This window comes from Neodiprion lecontei, chromosome 1 (assembly GCF_021901455.1).
Source record: "Neodiprion lecontei isolate iyNeoLeco1 chromosome 1, iyNeoLeco1.1, whole genome shotgun sequence".
NCBI lineage: Eukaryota > Metazoa > Arthropoda > Insecta > Hymenoptera > Diprionidae > Neodiprion > Neodiprion lecontei.
In genome coordinates, this window is record NC_060260.1 from 13,111,179 (window position 1) to 13,134,432 (window position 23,254).

Sequence of the window (23,254 nt, forward strand, 5' to 3'; positions counted from 1 at the left end):
CCCTCCCTCCCTCCCTAACCCTTCCTCCCCTCCCCCTCCGCCGCCCCCTTCCCCCTCCCCCTCCGCTGCCCCCTCCCCCTTGCCCCTTTCCCCCTCACCCTCCCCCACCTCTTCCCTTCCCACCTCACCCCCTTCCCCGCCCACCTCTGCCCCTTCTCTCCCCCTCCCCCGCCCCTCCACTCCCACGACCCACCACGCCTCCTCCTCGTCCACCTTGTCCTCCTCCTGGTCCTCGTCCTCCTCCTGGTCCACCTGGTCCACCTCCGACCACCTCCAACCACCGCCAACCACCTCGGGTTATACCTGGAATAGTAATAAATATTTTCAGTATGAGAACACATCAAAAATATTGTGTAAGGATTAATATAATTGATTGATAGTAGAATAAATTGTATAAGCTTATTCACAGCTACTGAATATGTGCTTGCGCGAAAAATGAATTGAAATAATGTAATGTAAATATTTTCAGTATAGGAACACATCAAAAATATTGTATAAGGATTAATATAATTAATTAATTGTTTAAAAATATAATAAATTGTGCAAGCTTATTCATAGCTACTGAATATGTGCTTGCGCGAAAAATGAATTGAAATAATTTAATGTAAACATGACATGAAATATTTTAGATCAAATATAATTACAATTGCCATCAAATATTATAAAAGTGTTTTACTCACCGAGCACAAATCCTCGTCCACCTTCATCTCCTTGTCTTCCTCGTCCTCCTCGTCCAACTCCGAACACCTTCAACCACCGCCAACCACCTCGAGTTATACCTCGAATACTAATAAATATTTTCAGCATGAGAACAAATCAAAGATAATGTGTGAGGTTTAATATAATTTTTTTATCGACGTATTTTACCAAAAAGATTATGAGAAGATTATAAAGTTATAGAAATTTTATTAACGTACTGACAGCTACTGAATTTCGGCTTGCGCGAAAAACGAATTGAAATAATTTATTGTAAACATGAACCAGGAACCACGGAGCGCTTATCTTGGAAGTCGAGAAATTTTATTAGCGGACCGACAGCCACTGAATATGGGCTTGCGCGAAAAACGAATTGAAATAATTTATTGTAAACATGAACCAGGAACCACGGAGCGCTTATCCTGGAAGTCGAGAAATTTTATTAGCGGACTGACGGCTACTGAATTTCGGCTTGCGCGAAAAAGGAATTGAAATAATTTATTGTCAACATGAACCAGGAACCACGGAGCGCTTATCCTGGAAGTCGAGAAATTTTATTAGCGGACTGACAGCCACTGAATATGGGCTTGCGCGAAAAACGAATTGAAATAATTTATTGTAAACATGAACCAGGAACCACGGAGCGCTTATCCTGGAAGTCGAGAAATTTTATTAGCGGACTGACAGCCACTGAATATGGGCTTGCGCGAAAAACGAATTGAAATAATTTATTGTAAACATGAACCAGGAACCACGGAGCGCTTATCCTGGAAGTCGAGAAATTTTATTAGCGGACTGACAGCCACTGAATATGGGCTTGCGCGAAAAACGAATTGAAATAATTTATTGTAAACATGAACCAGGAACCACGGAGCGCTTATCCTGGAAGTCGAGAAATTTTATTAGCGGACTGACAGCCACTGAATATGGGCTTGCGCGAAAAACGAATTGAAATAATTTATTGTGAACATGAACCAGGAACCACGGAGCGCTTATCCTGGAAGTCGAGCAATTTTATTAGCGGACTGACAGCCACTGAATATGGGCTTGCGCGAAAAACGAATTGAAATAATTTATTGTAAACAGGAACCAGGAACCACGGAGCGCTTATCCTGGAAGTCGAGAAATTTTATTAGCGGACTGACAGCCACTGAATATGGGCTGGCGCGAAAAACGAATTGAAATAATTTATTGTAAACATGAACCAGGAACCACGGAGCGCTTATCCTGGAAGTCGAGTTTCACCGCGTAGCGGACCCGAAGCGCGGGATTCGGGAGGTTGAGAACCCGGTACTCGAAATACGTAGCGGACCCGAAGCGCGGGATTCGAGAGGTTGAGAACCCGGTACTCGAAATTTGCGGAGCGCGCCTCTCATCCGTCCGCTCTACTGCGCGGTTGTTTCCAGACTGAGGAATTCGGCTAGCTGATTTTGAATTGGTGACGTCACTTTCTGAACATCCGACATCCGAACTCTGGTTTCGACCTTTAATACTATGTATGATGATGTATGATGTATGATGTATGATGTATGATGTATGATGTATGATGTACGACGTATGATGATATGATATGATGTATAATGATTTCAGTTTTCACATTTCATACAAGAAATACGCACTTTATCTCTCCTGCCGATTCCAGACTCAAGCGGCCAGGCCCTTCGATGGTCAGCCGTTGACTGAAGATATATCCTTCAGTTAACGGCTCAGCTGATAACGCTGCCGTTCTGCGACAGTTGGATGATGAAAAATTTTGCTCGTACCTTTCAAATGTGTGTTAAAATACACTCGAAGTGTTAAGAAGCCTCGTTCCTTCTCTTCCTGTCACCTTCTTAGGTCTTTAAATCACTACGCTGCGTTAAATACTGTCTCATGTACGGAGAATCCATTTCATCTTAATCAAAATTGGCGCATCCGTGATGTATTACAGTTACTCTGAATTTTTTTCCATTCAAACACTTTTCGAAAAACTATTCAGCTTCTCTACCCAAAGTAGATACTTCACTTGCGACTAGCTAAAACAGCGTTTCGATTCTATGCCTACGAAAATCCAAGATCGAGAGAGCAAATGAAAAGTTGTTGGAATATTTATGAATATTTATGTTATGGAATACATCGGAATATCAATGTTATGGAATACGTCGTGCGCGCGTCGAATAGAATCCCATTTCGAAATGAATAATTCTTCTCTTTTCATATCATAGCTAATCTAGTAATATAGGTAAATAGGATGGTTGGAGATGTTCGGAAATTGTAGGACATTTCAAAAGTTAAAGTCAACGATGATCCGGTGCATCAATTTTATCGTTACAGATTTTCGTTTCCCACGAGGCATAGATTATTCAACAACGATAATGCAGTCCTTAAAATTCATCATTCATCTCTGTCTGGAAAGCTAATTCGCAAGGCGTGGTATTCTAGATATGTCAAAACTAAGCTAGCGGCACGTGTTTGCATTATTAGAAAAATACCCGTATTCTACATACACTGTTTCTAATCTTTTGCTACATTTGGTTTAATCCCCATGCTTCCACAGCAGGAATAGTCGGAAATGTTTTTGATTATCCATAATGAAATAAAAGAAGTAACAAAGCTTAAATTTATTGTTAAAGCTCTAATGAATACGTCAAACTGCGGTCGAATTCATTTATTATTTGCACATGACCTCTGTATATTTGATAAATTATTCCTAAGTACATTGAAACATACGTATTTATAATGAAATATCATGCAATGGGCTGTGTAAACTATAAACTATAATTTCTATCAAATAGCTGCTTTTATGTCAACAGGGCTTTGAGACTCAATTAAGTTGGATCTTGATTTTTGCCATCGTATGCAGGACATTGGGTTACAAGAACAAATGCGAATTACGAAATACTCCGTGTTAGAGATAAGGATATTTTAGTTCAAGTATACCTATACACAGAAATCCGTATGCGAATATACTAAAACCTCTGTGTTTATTGTAAAAATCTAGTTTTAAATGTGTGTACATATGTATATACACATGCATAAGTATACATATACATATATACACATACATGTACATAAATAATTGCCAAGAAATTAGAAACACTCACAACTTGTCGCAAATAGAGTAAAACGTAAGGTTAATAATATACAAATTACACAAGCGCAACATAAAACGTGGCAAGGGTAATCATAGTATACATATACGTGATATAAATTAATAGTCTAGAAAAGAGTATTTAGAGAGCTTATCTAATTCCGATCTTGTAACAATAGATCATTAACATAATCAATATACGGTTAAAGCTGTATTAGCTACATTCACAATTAGAGATAATATTTTTTATCCATTTTTATAGTTATTTAATTTCTTGTACAACAATTTTTCAAATTTCACCGCAAAATGCCCAACGAGTTCTCGTTGTGCAAACACGAGTCAAATTACCTTACAGATGGCATTACATTGATTTTTGCCTTCTCGCGTCGAGTTATAAATACAGAGAAATCTCAACGAGAGCTCATTTCTATAAGATTTATTGTAGTGTTATATTCGTAGCTGTACCTGTTATTCTATATTATATACTGTCCTAAATTTTAAACACACGGCACAACAATGGCTGAAAGCACAATGGCAAGAAGAGAGGAGCAATTTGCATCTTAATAAATCTTTTCTTCTTTATACGTAGTAGAGCGATGTCACGTCGGAGGATATGTACCAGTGGATCAGTAGGTGGGGCACAGAACTGAAACATAATTATGTTAAAAATCTTCAACATCTCTTACAGAAAGTAGGTACGTTGCCAGACCTTATACACCAACAATGAACATTCATAGAGGCTATATTCATAAATATTTACAAAAGTAAGCTAATATTTTACCCGCAATTGCTTATTACTGATAACTTGATATGATAATATCCCCTGTCCACCCCCCCCCCTCCCGCGCCCCGCGCCCCCGTCCCTCCCCTCCACGCCCCTCTCACGACCCACCCCGCCCTACCTACTTCTGCTTCTACTCCTACTCCCAATCCCACTCTAACTCCTACTATTCCTATTTCTACTCATATTCCTACTCCGAGTCCTATTCCTACCACTACTCCTACTTCTCCTCCTATTTCTACATCTTCCCCTGATCCTACTTCTGATGCTGATTCTACTTTATCAAATATTGTAAAAATGTTAAACTCACGGAGCACGAACCCTCGTCCTCCACCTCGTCCAGCTCGACCACCTCCAACCACCGTCAACCACCTCGGGATATACCTGGAATGGTAATAAATATTCTCACAAGGGGAGTGTCAAACTTGGGAATCACAGATTTCCATCACTTTTATATATATTGTAGGGCAGGGTCCCCTCAATAAATATATAAAGCGGCAAGACGCCATTCGTTTTTGTTATTGAGAAATTTCAACTCAAAGTTCTATATGTAAATTAAGTAGAAGGAACCTTTTTACCGGTTGCAGCAATAGTTCCGTGGCGTAGCGGTAACGCTCTTGCTTACTGAGCGACTTTATTTTTGATAATATTGATTACTTTGTTATTATAATTATTACAAATCCTATTTTTATCATTTTTTGTATTTTTTCCTAACTTAAAAATAAAAAAATAATTTATAGAAATATTAATTATTAATTATTTATTTTTGTATTAAATAATTTATAAAAAAAAAAAAAAAAAGTAACTCTAACGGAACTTGAACAGCCGTTCGGTCCCTCAGTAAGCAAGAGCGTTACCGCTACGCCACGGAACTATTGCTGCAACCGGTAAAAAGGTTCCTTCTACTTAAGTTACATATAGAACTTTGAGTTGAAATTTCTCAATAACAAAAACGAATGGCGTCTTGCCGCTTTATATATTTATTGAGGGGACCCTGCCCTACAATGTATATAAAAGTGATGGAAATCTGTGATTCCCAAGTTTGACACTCCCCTTGTCAGACTAAGAACACATCAAAAATATTATGTAAGGATTATTCTAATTAATTATTTAATCAATATGTAATAAATTTCATTAGCGCGTTTGAAGCTACTGAATATGTGCTTGCGTGAAAAATGAATTGAAACAATTTATTGTAAACATGACAAGTTTGAGATATTTTTGTGGGTGGTGGGGAGGGAGGGAAGGGTGGGCGGGGTGGGGAGGGGAGGATAGGGGACCCTACCCTACCCTACCCTACCCTACCCTACCCTTTTTTTTTTTTTTCTCTCTCGATGGGAAAGTGCCTTATGCACACCCTGTGTTTCACGCAAGAAACACAGGGTAGTGTGGGACCCGCCCCCACTAAAAACCCACCGGCCACTGTGGTACGGGATGAGAGACTCCCCGGAACCACCGAAGCATAACTTCGGGGGGTCTCCCGGCACCTCAGCGCGCGTGCGCTCATTCCTAACTTGGGAGTTGCGTCTCCCTTTCCTCCCTCCGCTCCCCGCCCCTTCCCCTCCCCCTTCCCCCATCCCATCCCATCCCCCCAAACCCCTCCCCCCTTCCATACCCTTCCCGCCCCTCCCCTCCACTCCCCTTCCCACTCCAACTCCAACTTCTACTCCTACTCCTACTCCTTCTCCTGATCCTACTCCTATTCCCACTTCTACTCCTACTCTATTCGTTACTTAAGAATGTTATACTCACAGTGCACAAATCCTCATCATCCTCGTCCACGTTGGTTTCCTCGTCTTCCTCGTTCTCCTCCTCGTCCACCTCCAACCACTGCCAACCACCGCCAACCACCTCCAACAACCACCGATAACCACCTCGGCTTACACCTGGAATAGTAATAAATATTTTAAATATTAGAACACATAAAAAATATTGTGTAAGGATTGTTATAATTTTAGTATTGACAAATTTCACCAAGAAGATTATGAGAAAATTATGGAAAATTGTAGAAATTTTACTAGCGCACTGATAGCCACTGAATTTGGGCATGAGCGAAAAATGAATTTAAATAATTAATTGTAAACGTGACAAGATTGAAAAATTGTAGATAAAATATAATGACAATTGCCATTTGATGTTATAAAAATGTTTTACTCACCGTGCGGAAATCCTCGTTCTCGTCTTCTTCGTCCTCCTCCTCGATCAGCTGCAACCACCTCCAATAACCACCTCCATCCACCTCCGGTTATACCTTGAATAGTAATAAATATTTTCAGTATAAGAACACATAAAAAATATTGTGTAAGGATTAATGTAAGTCATTAACTAATCGATTTTATAATAAATCTGATTATCGCATTGACAGCCCCTGAATTTGGGCTTGCGCGAAAAATAAATCGAAATAATTTATTGTAGCCGTGACGAGTTCAAAAAATATTAGATAAAATAGAAGTACAATTGCCATTATATATCACGAAAGTTATTTACTCACCGTGCACAAATCCTCGTCCTCCTCATCCACCTTGTTCTTCTCATCTTTCTCGTCCTGCTCCTCCTCGGTCTCCTCCTCATCCACCTTGATCACCCGCAACCACCCCTAACCACCTGCGACCACCTCCGACCACTTTCAACCACATCGAACGACCACCGCGAATCACCTCGGGTTATACCTCGGATACTAATTAACATTTTCAGTATCAGAACACATCAAAAATTTTGTGTAAGGATTATTGCCCAATTGCAATTGCAATTTGTTGATCCTGGTCGTTCGGTTCTTTTCCCGATTCAAAATGTCATCCGAAGCATGCATGTTAGTTTGATGGTACAAAACGTGACGTTTTCAATAATCAAACTTGTAAACTTGAAAATTAGTCCTGGAGGCCAAAAGTCACCAGATCAATGACCTGGACAGTCAGAATTACGGAGCGCTTGTTCAGGAAGTCGAGTTTCACTGTGTAGTGAACCCGGCGCGCAGAAACTACTGAGCGCTTGTCCCTGAAGTCGAGTTGCATCAGGTAGCGGACCTGGAGCGCAGGAACCGCGGAGCGCTTGTCCTGGAAGTCGAGTTTCACCGCGTAGCGGACCCGAAGCGCGGGATCCGGGAGGTTGAGAACCCGGTACTCGAAATTTGCGGAGCGCGACTCTCATCCGTCCGCTCTACTGCGCGGTTGTTTCCAGACTGAGGAATTCGGCTAGCTGATTTTGAATTGGTGACGTCACTTTCTGAACATCCGACATCCGAACTCTGGTTTCGACCTTTAATACTATGTATGATGATGTATGATGTATGATGTATGATGTATGATGTATGATGTACGATGTATGATGATATGATATGATGTATAATGATTTCAGTTTTCACATTTCATACAAGAAATACGCACTTTATCTCTCCTGCCGATTCCAGACTCAAGCGGCCAGGCCCTTCGATGGTCAGCCGTTGACTAAAGATATATTCTTCAGATAACGGGTCGGCTAATAACGCTGCCGTTCGGCGACTGTTGGATGATAAGAATTTTTGCTCGTACCTTTCAAACGTGTGTTAAAATACACTCGAAGTTTTAAGAAGCTCCGTTCTGTCTCTCCCTATTTAAAAAAAAATAAAATCTCCGACATTCACCTTTGTAGGTCTTCAAATGAGCACACTGCGTTAAATACTGTCTAATATACGAAGCATCCATTTCATCCTGATCAAAACTAGCGCATCCGTGATGTAATGCAATTACTCTGAATTTTTTTCTATCCGAACACTTTCCGAAAAACAATTCTGCTTCTTTACCCAACGTAGATACTTCATTTGCGACTAGCTAAAACAGCGTTTCAATTCTATGCCTACGAAAATTCAAGATCGAGAGACCAAATGAAAAGTTGTTGAAATCTCTCTATCTAATAAAAAAAGTTTCAAACAAATGAACGTAGAAAAAGATTATAATAACAATAGTAAAAAAAAGATTATAATAACAATAGTATACGCATGAAGTTGGCGGTGGGGTGAGATCCCGAAAACAAAACAAAAAGCATCTAGCAAACCCTTTGACAGCTGTCATCGGCTGTTTATGACAGTCTTTGACAAATATCTTTATAGGTATCTGTTTCTGACGCGCAGAAAATGAACATGCAAACGAAAATTATCAAGATGATTCCCGACGGGAATTGTCTTTTTCGCGCGTTGGCGTATTGTGTAAACGGCACTCAAGATCGACACGCAGAGGTGAGACTGAGTATCGTTTCAAATATAGTGGATAATTGGTCTACGTTTGCGGGTTTTATTACAGGTAATGAGTCAAACGGTGCTGTGATTAGGTCACCTGGTGATTACAAATCACATATGAATAAAAATGCAATATATGCAGCTGCGGACATTTTTGAGATATGTTTGACCGTGTATCGCGAAGAACAAATTCATCCACACCGGATCGGATCACAAAATGAAACACAATTCTCGCTACTCTTCACCGGCGACGGAGACAGTGGACACTTTGATGTCTTGCAGTACCAAAATAAAATTCAGATAGTGAGTAATAAGTATGAAAAGTAACAATCAAATAATAGTAAATCTAAATATATCACCAAACACTCAAAAGGACAGCCAGGATTTACGATGACAATGGAGAAAGGAGGAGTTTCAAGCAGCAGACAAGGCGATGAAGATGGTGGATGGTCGGACGTATCACAAAAGAAAAAGGAAAATAAAATTGTAAGTGCGAATAACCAAATAAGCCAGAGAATAATAATAAACAAATATTCCTATAACCAGGCAAGAGGACGACCAAGATCTATGTTAACCACAAGAGAAAGAGGTGTTTTGCGGAGTGAACAGCAACACAAATATAGAGAAAAAAATAATATAAAGAAGGTGATTTTGGAGAATAACGGGCAGAGCGGTAGCAAAAATAATTCAGCAAGTCAAGGATATAGATCGATATCAATACAGAAGGAACACCAATTTTCAATCAACGAATGGAAGCTTCGATTGATGAAAAAAAGAAAAGTAAGCACAGAAGGAATTGAAGTGGACAGCAAGTGCAGACTTGTCATCAAATCAACATGAAGGAATTCGCCTGTCTACTAGACAATGCGTAAGGAAATAGTGAGGCGCGAAGCGCCGAACAACGAGGCGCGCAGCGCCGAGTGCCCAAGGCGCGTAGCGCCGAGATGGGGTTGGCGCGCGAAGCGCGCAGGGACGAAGCCCCTAGTAATTATTAATATTAATGTTATGGAATACATCGAGCGCGTGTCGAATAGAATCCCATTTCGGAATGAATAATTCTTCTATTTTCATATTATAGCCGTATTATTGTAGAGAATCTAGTTTGTATCCTGGAAAATTATAAAATTTGTAGTATGCATCACGTGATTAATATCGTACATGGACCGCAGATACTGCATACTTTTTGGTCTCTACATCATTATTACATCTGATCTATTATTATTTATAATCTATGTATACACGCTTTTCTCGGGTACCTATACTTCAATTAAATCACTGTTCTGTCACGAATTTTAGACTAAATTTATTTGCTTTATTAATTTCATGTATCGCTGACAAGTCGGTTAGTACAGGCCAAGTACTGGCTTGGGTATAGCATTGCGAAGACTGTGTTACTCGGAAGGTGAATGCAGCCAGCATCATGTCGAAATCGGTAATTCTCCGATGTTCTGCAATAAGTTCTCAACTCTACCGTTGGAACATCTCAGGGAGCGCAAACGCACGACAACTTTCGGTAGTCATACCAGAGCGCATTGGCGCAACTGTCATTATATTCTTCAGTCAACGTAGGAGGTGTTTGGAGGTGTATGGCGGTGATCGGTCGTGATCGAGGAGGACGACGAAGACGACGAAGACGAGCGGTCGGCGGGGGACGAGGAGAATGAAGGTGGTCGGTGGTGGTCGGAGGTGGTTGGTGGTGTTCGGAAATGGTAGGAGGTGGTAGAAGGTGGTTGGTGGCAGCAGGATGTGGCAGGAGATGGATGAAGATCGGTAGGAGGTGTTTGGAGGTGGTAGGACATTGTAGGACATGTCTGGTGGTGGTTGGAGATGATGATGGTCGTGGAGGACGCCGCCGAAGAGGACAATGAGGGGGTGGAGGAGGAGGTGGGGGAGATGACCGAGGTGGACGAGGACGATGGTGGTCGGAGGTGGTCGGCGGTGGTTGACGGTGCTCGGTGGTAGTTCGGGGTGGCTTGCGGTGGACGCGGTTACGCTTCTTTTTACGGGGATTATTGAGCTGATCGACATTTTTAAGTCGCAGTCCACAAGTAGTCTTACGTACTCTCTTTTTATCGACTCAATCTCAAGCTTTCATATCGACAGTACTTTGGCTGCTACGAATGTCAGTGCGAGCAAGGAGGCATCCTCCTTGAGTGCGAGCTCGTTAGGTAGAGTCGATAGAGCAGAACCCTCCTACGCTCCCAGGCCCACCTGAACCCACTTGCCCGCCGAAAACTGTTCCAAAAAATGTACCCAGGGGTATCCGTCTTTATGTTCTTCAGTCAACGACGTCAAGCACCTGTTCCATCCCCTAGCCCTGTTCGTTATTCAGTTATACTTTGTATAGTGATTTTTTAGTCGCATCTTTCGAATTCGATTTGATGTTTGACTTGTCTACGACTAGTTATCGCGCGTATTTCGATGTTTTGTGGACTTGTCCACCGCTGGATGGCGCAGCTTGACCTGCGTGCCCACAAGGTCCCTAGATTAGACACGCGTGTTCCAGTTTTTCCCACTATCACGTGGGCAAAAATGTTCTACGCGCGTTCGCCCAAAAGTATCTTATAAAAAATTTTAATATTAAACTTACATTACCGCATTAACCAGTTTTGACCAATTTTGCTCATTTTTTTGAGGTTAAGCATCAACCAGTTGCGCCCATAATTTCCTGACGTTCACGAAATAAATAGAAGCACGTATATATTTTGAGGTTAATCATTGTGACAGGTTAGGAATCAAAACCACACCGGGTGCTTTCCATTTAGAGCTCAGTGTGACACAGTGTACAAAGTTCTGTTGTAAGCGGCCAATCCGGGCAAAGGAATAGACCTGAAATGTTTACACCGTGTGAAACTTTTGGCGAATTCTCACTAATTTTGTTGCCCACGCGTGTCTTGACCTGTCTAATCTAGGGACCTTGCGTGCCTGTTGCTATCCAAAACACGTTGTGGCAAGTTCAGGTTAGCATCTCACCTATGGGAAGGTGTTCTTTACTTACCGTCACTGGATTAACCTTAACCCTTCGAGAACGAACCTATCATGTCGATCATGTAGATCTGGGTCAAATGACCCTACCCCATTTTTACTGTATTACCATTTCAAATGTACGTGTACAATATTAATATGGGTTTAGCCGACAAACCATCAATATAATATAATATAATTAATGAACTCGTTTGCAGTTCGTCTGCAGATGATTGTAGTGCAAATAGAATAGTTTGATAGTGAACCAATTTCTTTAAATAATACAATAAAAAATTCTACAAGTATCTAGCTGACAATTATATATAGAGTTCAATATTTTCAATAAATTCCGTCAGATATCGATAAAGAATCGTTTGTAGGGCAATAATTTATTGTTGCAATTGTTTGGTAGTTAACCCCTTTTTCTCATTTTCGTCGGCTTCGAAATCTTTGAAATAGTACGATTTGATGGATTCAACCCAAGCGGCTCCCGAACCCAATAAATAGTTCCAGTTTATAAAAGTGGGTACGACGCGGTCGAACTTAGCCAGAAAGTCATCAACCAGTGCCTCATTTTGATAGAAAGCTGATAACAATGTAAAAAGTAACGTAGTAATGAAACATTTCTGTTAAATAACTCGCTTGTTTATTTTGAAAATAAATATATCGAATAGGATTACCTTCAAATCTAAACTACGTAAACACACTGCATGTATCGGCCAGTTTTACTGTCAGCTGAGAGATTTCGAGTAAGGTCTGGCAACGTGGTATGTAAAATTGAATTGACGATTTAACTCGAATAATGAGCAGTGTGTCGCTTTTTCACAATCTTGTTGAATATGAATATAGTTTTCTCATATATTAAATAAATACTTATTAATTATAAGTATATATAACGATAGTAAACATTTCAGAGAGAATTGGTAAAGCATGAAGGGCGGCGTCGGGCTCGTAGCGCGAGTAACGCAAGGTCAACGCTAGGGTGGATTCTGTAGAATTACGATTTTTAGGATCATTTAAAACATTTCAGGTATTTAGTATTCAATTTTACGTAAGCTTCCACAGTCTTACGATTTTTTACTGGCGGGCGAGTAGTGGGTGGAGGAGCGGGGTGAGGGGTGGGGGGCAAAATGGGCAAATATCGTCGTACATAAATACATAAATGAATGGCCGTTATCAACAGGCATTGGCATATTAACCACTGCGGTCCACCACCGTTTGCCGACGCGAGTATTTTTTATACCTATCGTCATACATACTTATGTTGAATATAAAATAAAAGCGAATAAAAACTAGTGGAAGTAAAGAACTTCATTTTATGAGAGATAAAACAGCTAGTAGTTGCATCATACAAGTTGTGTTGAAAGCGTGAACTTATTGGCGATAATGGACGATAAAATATTAAATGATATTAACTTTACTGATATTTATTGAAAATGTGTAACATTCCAAAAAAATAGTGCAACCAAATATAGTTTGATTGTTTATAGATTTTTAGTTAACGATTATCATAATGATTGTATTGTAAGTGACAGTGTAATGTATTGCTGTAATCTGATTACGTCCTGAAACATTTCAAATAATGTGCACAAAGTTCTTATACCAAAACCTAAGATATATTTTTCAGCTGATGGGAGAGTAAAATAATCTTCGGCTACTGGATGAAAGTGAAATCAGCAATTAAGTTACCGTTTTATAACATTCTCGATTCATTCAATGAATATACCCCGAAACAATAAGACAATGCCGTGTTTGAAATGTAGTATTACAAAGTTTAATATACTAAATGATAATGCAGGACAAATATTAGGATAGATAGATAGATAGATGCGTATTTGTTTGATTGCGGGGCAACACCCCAGCAGCGATAGATAGATATATAGGTACATAGAAATTATACATACTTACATACAATATAAGGTAAGGTGATCGGTGAACCGAATGAAAATAAAATAAAATAACAAACACATTATACTGGCACAACGTAAATAGGCACAAATCCAAAGAAAAGCATATATACACAGAGCAGCCACATTCGCGTACATCGTACATCATACAGCATACAGTACATCAGACGATTTCACTTATGTTCCACACATAACCCTCGTCGCACACGTTCAGCCGCTTCCGCGCGTAGGTAGTGCAAGTAACCTAGTACGAAACACCGGCAAAGTGGACGCTGGTGTGATTGTCGGGGGCAGAATTCCAGAAGTTAGCGCCAACGTACACAAAAGGCTTTTCATAAACTACTGTACGAGCCGCAGGTAGAATTAGGGTGTCAGTGCGCGATGCGTCGCGACGACGCGATGTATGTTAGCTTGACTGGAAGCAGTCGAATAGGCTAGGAAGCCCTTCGTGTACGGCCTTATAGAAAATACAGAATACAGCCCATAATGTACAGTCGATAATCGGGCATGGTGAGCCACCCGAGCCTTCGTCAAAAGTCAGAGACGTGTATAAAATGCGTTTGACCCCTCAGTAAGGTTAGTAAACACTCTCGCACAGTAGTCACTTATCGGTAAAACTACTCTGGTAAAGTGGTCGATTTAGTTATGAAAAGCAGTTACTGCCAAGGCTGTACGTTCTGGAAAAATAAGACTCATAAGAAAGAATATGAGGAATGGTTCGAACATCATGAAAAAAATTGCATGAAGAATCACGAGGGCTCCGCGAGAAAAATGGAGGTTGATTCTATGATAGAAATGTTTTCCAGATCTGAAGAGAAATTTGGCGTAAGGTATGGCAATTATATAGGTGATGGGGATTCAAAAACTTTTAAGGCCATTCTAGAACTAAGTCCTTATGGTGGAGTTAACTGTTGTAAAAAATGAATGCATTGGCCACGTAGAGAAGAGAATGGGCACCAGACTCCGAAACGTGAGAAAACAAAAAAAACTTTCCGGAAGAGGCAAGTTAATGGATAAAGTTGTCAAAAAACTCTCGAAATATTATGGTTTGAGCATTCAAAGAAATGTAAATAGTGTTGAAAATATGAAAAAGGAGATTATGGCTACTTTGTATCACATTTTTTCAACAAAAGAAAAGCCAAATCACGAATACTGCCCGACTGGACCCGAAAGCTGGTGTAAATGGCAAAAAGCAATCGCCTTAGGTAAAAATCCAAAATTGAAAGATTTTTCACCCTTACTTCACGAAAGTATCCAAGAGCATCTCTTGCCAATTTATCAAGATTTGACCAGAGATGATTTGCTAAAAAGGTGCTTGGGAGGCCATACCCAAAATGCAAACGAAAGCTTCAACTCGACGATCTGGCGATTGGCTCCAAAACATTTGCATTCTGGCTTAAAAATTGTTGAAATTTCGGCCTACATCGCTGTTGGTATAGTCAATGATGGCTTCTCTTCAATCTTAACGATTATGAATGCATTGGACATAGTTGTTGGCACCAACTGCAGAGTTTTTGCCGAAACCTCGGATGAGGCGCGAATTGTACGGCAAAACAGACTGAGTCTTTCTGAGACGAAAGAAGCTCGTACTGCCCGGAAAAAACAGCTGGCGGTAGAAAATCAGCTTTTCGAGGAAGAAGAAGGTCTGCTGTACGCGCCTGGCATCGCTGATTAATCGGTAAGTCACTACAATTACTAGTTTTCACATGTTGAAACTTTCGATGAAATTTTGGGAGATCACACTCAGTAATATTATCGGAAGGATATACCTAAAGTTTGAAAGATAGCGTGTGAATAAATACCTTTTTAGGGGTCAAGTATGTCGAAAAAATGGTCGAAAATTCGAACTTTAGAGTAAAAGCGCTCCCAAATTTTCAATTTTGCACTTTGTCATCATTTTTTAGGTATATCCTTCCCCTTAATATGTCAGTAAACGAATGACACTTGTTAAATCTTTTTCAGATCAACAGCAAAAGAGTGACAACTGCAGCAGTTTTCGATGTCACGGAAAACAGGCGTCCGAAGACCCTTAATAACGCCGCCATTTTGTGTATCATCGCAACAAAAAAAATTCCTTCCAAACTTGAATACTTCAATAAAATTATGTTAAAATTTGAAAATGATTAGATTATTTTATCCCGTTTAAAAAAATTCTCGAAAAATACCTATTTTTCACGCTTCTCAAGGGATTTCTGGCCTTGATGCGGTACGCTTATACACTTCAGAAAATGTGTTTCATGCATGACAGTGTTCGATACAGATCACGAGGTCATTTGCGTAAAGTAAATAGTGACATCGCAAAAGGCACTGGGGGGAGATTGTTTATAAAAAGTGAGAATAATAGCGGGCCGAGAACACTACCTTGCAGTACACCTGACAGGGGAAGACGTAGCCGCGAGGTCATACCACTGGGATGGCGAACCACTTGCGTGCGGTCAGACGGGTATGAGTTGAATCACTCCAGCACGTTGTCTGATAGTCCGATAGATCGCAGCTTTGACAGAAGCAGCGCATGGTTTACTGTGTCAAAAGCTTTGAAGAAATCCAGAAACATCACCAAAGTCACCATGCGACAATCAAGCGCAAACCTAGTCACCCACCGAAAGCAAGAGGGCTGATTGTATGCCCTCAAGAAAACCAGTCTGACGTGAGTCGAGATAATTACCGCGCGCTAGATGCACCGCGAGTTGATTATACACTATCCATCCGAACACCTTAGAGAGTGCGCAGAGAAGCGAAACTGGTCTAAAATCTGACGGGCCAGCGGGATTGCGAACTTTCGCTATAAGTACAACAATTGCGATTTCCACAACGACGGAAGCGATGCCGTTGTTAGGAGCGAATTCAGACAATACACAATCAACGGTATCAGTAGACCTTTTAATGTCTTAAAAGCCTGTATCGGAAGGTTATCGGGACCACATACATGAGTTGTAGTCCGTGCCAGCGCACTGTCGACACATCTATTCGCGATCGGTGAAAAGGTGAAGGATTCTCTCTGCCTCTCGGCAGGGCTCTGAACCGCTGGGCCATCATACCGCAAAGTCACAGAGCTAGACACAAAGTGTTTATTAGGGTCATGAACCGAAGCCCCAGCAGGCAAAGCAGCTGGTAGCTTTTTACACTTGGCAAGACCAAGGTTCTCCATCTCACGCCAAAAACATCACGCACCACCACAAGTATTAAACCGCTCTTGTATGTAAAAAGCCTTAGCGGTTGTTTAAGCACGCCTTATGTTTCTACGATATGCGATATATTTAGCAAAAAATTCCGCACTGCGAGGTCTCTTGATGGGCCGATAGCAGGCGTTGTGCTTTTCCATCAGACGTCTGATATCTATAACGATATTTAAGGCGGAGGTGAATGTCGCTCAGTAAGTTTCGGACAGGCACGTCGCGATCCAGTACCTCATTCATGAGGTTATTAAAGATTGATACCCGTTCATCCACCGACGGCAGCGACGAAAACTGCGAGAAGTCAAACGTAGATAAGGCAGCAGAGGCGATCTGTGATTGGTCATCGCTTGTTCAGAGCTCACCGCCAAGGAGACCAGCATACATTTTGCCGTATGGTCCGATATGGATATCTTGGCAGAAAATACATTAATGCTCTCCTCTTCCAGACCGGTGAACTTGCGGATCCCCTTGTGCTCCGAGGGCAATGCGCGAACGAGCAGAGATACAGGGAGTTTGGTGAGCACTTTTTTCAATCGCTTCGTCGATGCAGACTGCCTTTCAATACTCTAGGTTTCCCTCAAAGTCGGCTAGAATTTGATTTCGGCGCTAGCGTCGGGTGAAGAGCACAATGGGGATCCGCGCACAGTCCACCCTGGGCGCGGTATTGCTCAACTAGGCTGCCAGTCTTCGTCAAATTAAATAGGTCATTTTCCGACTCATTTACGAAAAAACCATTCGTCCAATTGCCGGAGTAATCTGCTGAAGGAGCAGCGCGGTGGGATGACCGCAAATGCTTGGCGATGGAACGAGGCTCGTTCGTAAAATCAATAAAAATTTATTACTAAGAATGATTTATTTACTCTTAATCTGCAATTCATCTACTAGGCCAACACTTAGCATTCTGTACAAAATAGTTATAATGAATCTGTAGCTGTGGTAATTTTTCAGATACTACAAGTGAGGTCAAACTTGATCGTGTACCTATGCCAAATCAGACCGTTCATGACACGGTACATACCATTCCCGACCTGCAACGGCGAGGTGATGAGGAACAGCGTCAGAGTTAAGTTCACCGATTGTACCGCATCGCAACTGTAACTGTAGTTACCCGAGAAAGGTCCCGGAGAAATACCGTAGCCGAGGTAATAGCAATCTCGTACTGTATGCCAAACTACGAGCCTCAGATGACGTAAATATGGAACTTGCTGAGAATTCGGGTATTGGATCATCAAGTTTCCGCCGGAGCCTTTAGCCATATAGACCGCAAGTAAGTTCACGGCCAGAGTGTATTTCCTAAAGGCGACCGATGGAGAGTCCAAACAACGAGCCGTTAAAGCCAATAACAGAGCAGTAGTGGCCGAGGTAACAGAAACTCGAACGCGATGAAGCACGAATACAGCCACGAACGACGACGATCACGTGCGCCGATCAGCACAGAGTGAACCAGCTCGACGTTTTGCCGTACGAAGACACAATCTTTATATCTCGGAGTGTCACCTCGGTTTCGATGTTGTTCTACACTCTACCGTCGTGATGCCTCACCTCGACGAAAATTCAGCGCACACATGATCCAGTGGTATTAGACAGAAAATCGAACTAGGTCTATTCGTTCGACTTACAGTCTGAGCCATTTTTTTCTAGATACATCTGAGTCAGATAAAATTTATATTGCTCCATGAAAATATTAATGAATGAAGTTGCGGATTTTGTGGTTGAAATAAAAAATACAATACAAAATAGGAAACCACAAAGTAAGCGTGGTAGCGGTGGAGGTCTCGCGGAGTAGCTTACTTACAAAATGGAATGCCTTAGTTAAAAATAACCGTCCGATCAATATTTTTTACAAAATCTATTGTTTTTATCTTTATTTTGGAAATTTATTACGCAATATTATAGCGTAATTAATTATTCCATATCAGCTATGCTTGTTATTGTGAATATAAGAATTGCTATACTGTTCCCGCCCTGTACCGTACTGTCTGTAATTTAATATCTAAGTGTTTGTCGTAATTTTTCTAATTCTTCCTTAATTCTATTTTCACGGTTTAACATAAGTTGTGGGTAATCGACGCTTTTCATTTTATGGTACGATCTTACTATTCTTTGTAAGGCTTCGAGCTCGCTCGAGATCCAGCGAAGTATACTTGTCGTAATTACTTTAATTGTGTGGCATAGGCCACATTTCTATTTGATACGTAGGCTATCCAATTAGTGCTTTTCTTACTTCTACGAAAAGTATCATCCCGATGTGTGCAGTCTTTTGCCGCTGCAATAACGAAAATTTCATTGTTACATAACAAAATATTGAATTTTTATGAATATGTTCATTACCTAAAAATGAAACTGAAGTTATAATAGGGCATGTAAATAATAGACAAAAGCGGTCATTCGCTTTTTTAAATATATAATTTAAATCATTATTATTATAAATTATTACAACGTTATACACAATAATTTCAAATTTATATTCTAATGATTTAAATCGTATTGGAATTTTTATTTCTTAACATTCCAGAAGCTTAAACCATTTGCATTCGACACCTATTTTTCTAGTCTTGTTTTGTCAATTTGCACAGAAAATCTAAAAGAATGAACATCTGAGGCTTTAGTTTTTCGAGATCGCAACTATAGCCAACGATATACTGCATAAATAAGATTTTCTTTTAATATCTCCAAGTACTTTATAAATACGGTGGCTGTTCAGATACTGCGCTCTTATGTGTAATGAGAGCTTAAGTTTTTTTCTTTCCCGTTTATTTCGGAAAGGGTGAAGGGTTGAAAAATTGGATAATAAAAAGATTAAAAACGTAATCATTTGACTTGGTTTAACCACGGATGTTTCAAACACTCGGCTGCTGTAGCCCGTTTGCTTGGATCGAAGTCAAGCATAGGAGTTAGAAACTCAGCAAATTCACGCGCTTCGCTGGGCAACCAATCATACTTTTCTGTCAATACTTCGTAGAGGCTCCAGGGCTTGAGACCCGTAATATGCCTCAACTCTCCTTTCTTATTGAAAAATATTCTCGAGTGTTTCCCAGAAAGTGCGATTTTCCGCGGGATTTCCCCAAGTAACTCTATTATGTGGGCTAGGTGGTCTTCGTCTCTGAAAAATTTAAACAGCTATTACGTAAATCTGCACTATTAGGGTACTTTATGCAGAGTCCGTAAACTTCGAAATCAAACTTTCCGAGCAAGTGTTATAAAAATTTAAATTTGACTGACTCAAATTTTTTCTTAAGATATTAGAGTGATGCTTGAACAACTATGTCTATATCTTTCTTCGAACTACGTATAGTGAAATTATTTTGAATCTCACCTGCAGTAATCGTCGCCACTATGAGGTTCAAAAAGATAATCACCAGTGGCTAATTCAAAAGCCATACACGCTGTTGACCATATGTCTGCTGAAGTGTCATAGCCAGCTCCCAACAATACTTCGAGAGACCTGTATTGTCTAGTTTGAATATCTTCCGTAAATTTTTTATGGATCCAGCAAGCATTTCCTAAATCAGCAATTTTCACCTCCACTTCACATTCGACTATCGCCGGATCCAATGGAGCTACCGATGCACGTTTTATTTGCAGCTTCGTCTCTGGAGGGTTTAGTGTCCGCACATTGTTCAATGCATTACCTATTATACATACAATGATCTAAGAAAATTTAGGTCAGCCAAATTAACCACTACTTTCTTTCTCTTCGCCTTCAAGTTTGATTATAATTCTCGTATATAACTCAACCTCCAGATACAAAATAAATAAGTTTACTAGTAGTGTTTCTTAGAAAAAAAATTCCGTAACACCAGTATTTGGATCGTTACAGTGTTTTGCCCTGTTAAAAAATATTACATTGTGTTACAAGTGCAGAAAATGGATGATTTCCGACAAGTGTGAAATTTACACCATGAGCCACGAAGGCGAGTGCTGCAGCCATCGACATGTGTACATACGCTATTTGTTCAACCTCTGTGAAGGAAAATATGATTTGAGAAGCACCAAAAGTGCCACGGGCAGCATGTAATAAAATTACGTTCGTAATGACACAGTGCGTAAAACTGAGTTATTCAAAAGTGCGCATGCACCAAAGAAGCCCCAGTGTAAAATCAATTATTCCAGCTGTACGCATGCGCAAACGTCGTTTTACGGCATTGCTTTGAAACGGGGTACTTTGCACACATTCCACAGACTTCGAAATCGAACTTAACAGGCAACTGTTGGAAAGAAAACAATCGAAGATTTGGAACCCGGCTAACATTGTAACTCGATAAAACGAATCGACCGAGAAACACCGTCACAATAATATATGTATATAAGTACCAGTCGATTACGCTTGAAGAAAACCTCGAGTTTCTGCTTACCCAGATAACTAAGTGTGTTTGTGCAAAAAGTCTATTCCAGTTTTTGTTTCCGTTTCTGCGAACGTTTCCGAAAAATAATTTTTATGCGATAAATGCACATTACAACAATAATTGTTGTGTAAGTACAGCAAAGCTTACTTGCATTTAGTGGATATTGTGGACTTTTTTCAAAATAGTTTACTTGCATTTTGACAGCAATTACGGACACACCTTGTTCTAATATTAATAGCAGCACTTTACAAGCGTTGCTGCATATTGCTTCAACATTTAAATGCACTTTGTTATTTGGGTAAATTGATATTTTATAATAATCAAATACAAGTCCGTGATTTATCCTCTCGTTCACCAGTTTGTCCCTTCGAATAGCTCACCAACTTTTATTTTCTTTTTCAACATTTCAATTTTAGATTTTTCGATCAAGCTTGATTGATTGAAATTTCAAGGACATGATAATGTTATTGTTCTACCGGTATACATGTCGTCTGCGAAAAACAACAAGTGCAAACCATACAAAATCGTCTGCTTTTGCTTAAGGGAGGATACAAATTAACATGAACACGATTCTGCCTTGACCATAAAAGATTCAGGAGCCAATTTTGCACGATGTTGGTAAAATAAAATCGTGAACAATTCAAACGCTTAAACTTTTTCCTCGTTTACAGAAATAATATCGTTATTTCTTGGAGAAACAGGTTAAAATTCAATGAATTTTTGAACTCAGCCAGTAGATACAAAACTTATTATACGTAATTCGTAATGAGTTTGGCCTCAAATTTATATGAACATTGAAAACTAATTGTAAGCAGGCTGTACGCTGTGCTATTAATTTCCCCCGCCGTTCCCCGCGTTGATGACGGTTTACAGGGTTCCACGAATGGAGGTACTCTGAAATCAAAAATCAAATCATTTGGTGTAAATTGATAGTATAGCTAAAATGTAGTACAGGGATATTGGAAAATAATTCAATTATGAAAATGGGACTGATTTGAAAATTACATTTGGCTTTTGATATAAAAATTGAAACTTTAAAAATATGTTTGAAACAACTGATTAATTAGGTTGGAAAATCCCTGTGCTACATTTTAGCTATATTATTCATTGACCAGAAACAATTTGATTGCTGGAGTTCAGAGTGCCCCCACTTTCGAATTCCTCTAGTTACGCCGTCAATGCGGGGAATGGCGGAGGAGTTTTGCCGCACCGTATACAACGCACTCCATTTGTAGTATAATTTCCATATATAATTATAATCAAAACTCATTCAAATATGTAATGTGTACCCGTAAGATGAAACTTTTTTCGCTTACTGGTTGATTCGAACAAAACAGTCATTTTAGAATGCTCTCAGCACGTTGACCTATTCTTCAACTCAAACTGGGAAATTTTTTCATGTCCTCTGATCAGTCCGACAGCGTGCCCCCTAACATCATTCTTTACTTCAGACTCATCCTTCAAGTCAAATCTTTCACTTCATTTCTACTCCATTCACGATAACTTATAAACGATATGATAAATGAAAAATCCGAAAAATAGCATGCAATTAGTGCTCGTGTTGGCTCGTGCTGCATACACACCGGTACTTGTATCGCCAACTTCACACTCGTATTTGTGTGAAACCAGCACTCGCCTTCGGTTCACCATGAAAACTTTATACTTGTAAAAAATCGCCCACTCTCCGCACTTGTAACATAACATACTATTTTCAATTTTCTTCATACCTAGGGAAGATACAAAACTCAATATCGTAACTGAATATGCCGGGTTTTTGAGTTCAGTTGTGCAATCTACGCAAGCTCTAAAAGATCTTCAGAAAGCCATCCCAAAAGTCAATCAATTTGGATGCTATTAGCCCTTGCTACATTTAGGGGAAAAATAGTTTCGGCTTATTTTTTAGTTGATAAGCTAGATGGTTGAAAAAGATTTGTCTTGAACCTGAAGAGAATGAATTCCTTCATCAGTATAGAAGATTTTAAGTGAGAGGATACTAAAACATCATCTCAACGTATTGCAAGAGAAGCTGATATGGCTCATTGATATGACAACGCCACTGATGTTTACAAAAATGACATTAAATAAAGCCCATTGTTGACTACCT

At 40.0% G+C, this 23,254-nt stretch overlaps 2 protein-coding genes and 2 long non-coding RNA genes across 6 annotated transcripts in view; 2 read left to right on the forward strand and 2 right to left on the reverse strand.

Moving 5' to 3' along the window:
• Positions 1-4,683: 4,683 nt before the first annotated feature.
• LOC124292775 lies at positions 4,684-7,595 on the reverse strand. Its single transcript, XR_006902689.1, has 4 exons — positions 7,039-7,595; positions 6,706-6,798; positions 6,300-6,433; positions 4,684-4,931 (listed from the first exon to the last, which is right to left on the reverse strand). It is a non-coding gene; the product is annotated as an uncharacterized LOC124292775 (long non-coding RNA).
• Positions 5,258-10,654, forward strand: LOC124292778. The gene is made up of 3 exons (XR_006902696.1): positions 5,258-5,553; positions 8,917-8,920; positions 10,642-10,654. It is a non-coding gene; the product is annotated as an uncharacterized LOC124292778 (long non-coding RNA).
• A 3,970-nt stretch (positions 10,655-14,624) lies between these two features.
• Positions 14,625-15,710, forward strand: LOC124293108. The gene is made up of 2 exons (XM_046732615.1): positions 14,625-15,306; positions 15,591-15,710. The coding sequence occupies exon 1, from the start codon at positions 14,638-14,640 to the stop codon at positions 15,301-15,303; it is 666 nt and encodes a 221-aa protein (XP_046588571.1). The 5' UTR covers positions 14,625-14,637; the 3' UTR covers positions 15,304-15,306; positions 15,591-15,710.
• Positions 15,711-19,230: 3,520 nt separating this feature from the next.
• The window catches only part of LOC107227009 (SRSF protein kinase 3), a 40,855-nt gene continuing 36,831 nt past the window's right edge, over positions 19,231-23,254 (reverse strand). For all 3 annotated transcript variants that reach the window (XM_046735478.1, XM_046735468.1, XM_046735481.1), the window contains 2 exons: positions 20,121-20,436; positions 19,231-19,907 (listed from right to left, as the gene is read on the reverse strand). In XM_046735478.1, the coding sequence (XP_046591434.1) occupies positions 19,616-19,907; positions 20,121-20,436 (608 nt within the window). In that variant the 3' untranslated portion in view covers positions 19,231-19,615. The remainder of the gene's footprint in view (positions 19,908-20,120; positions 20,437-23,254) is intronic.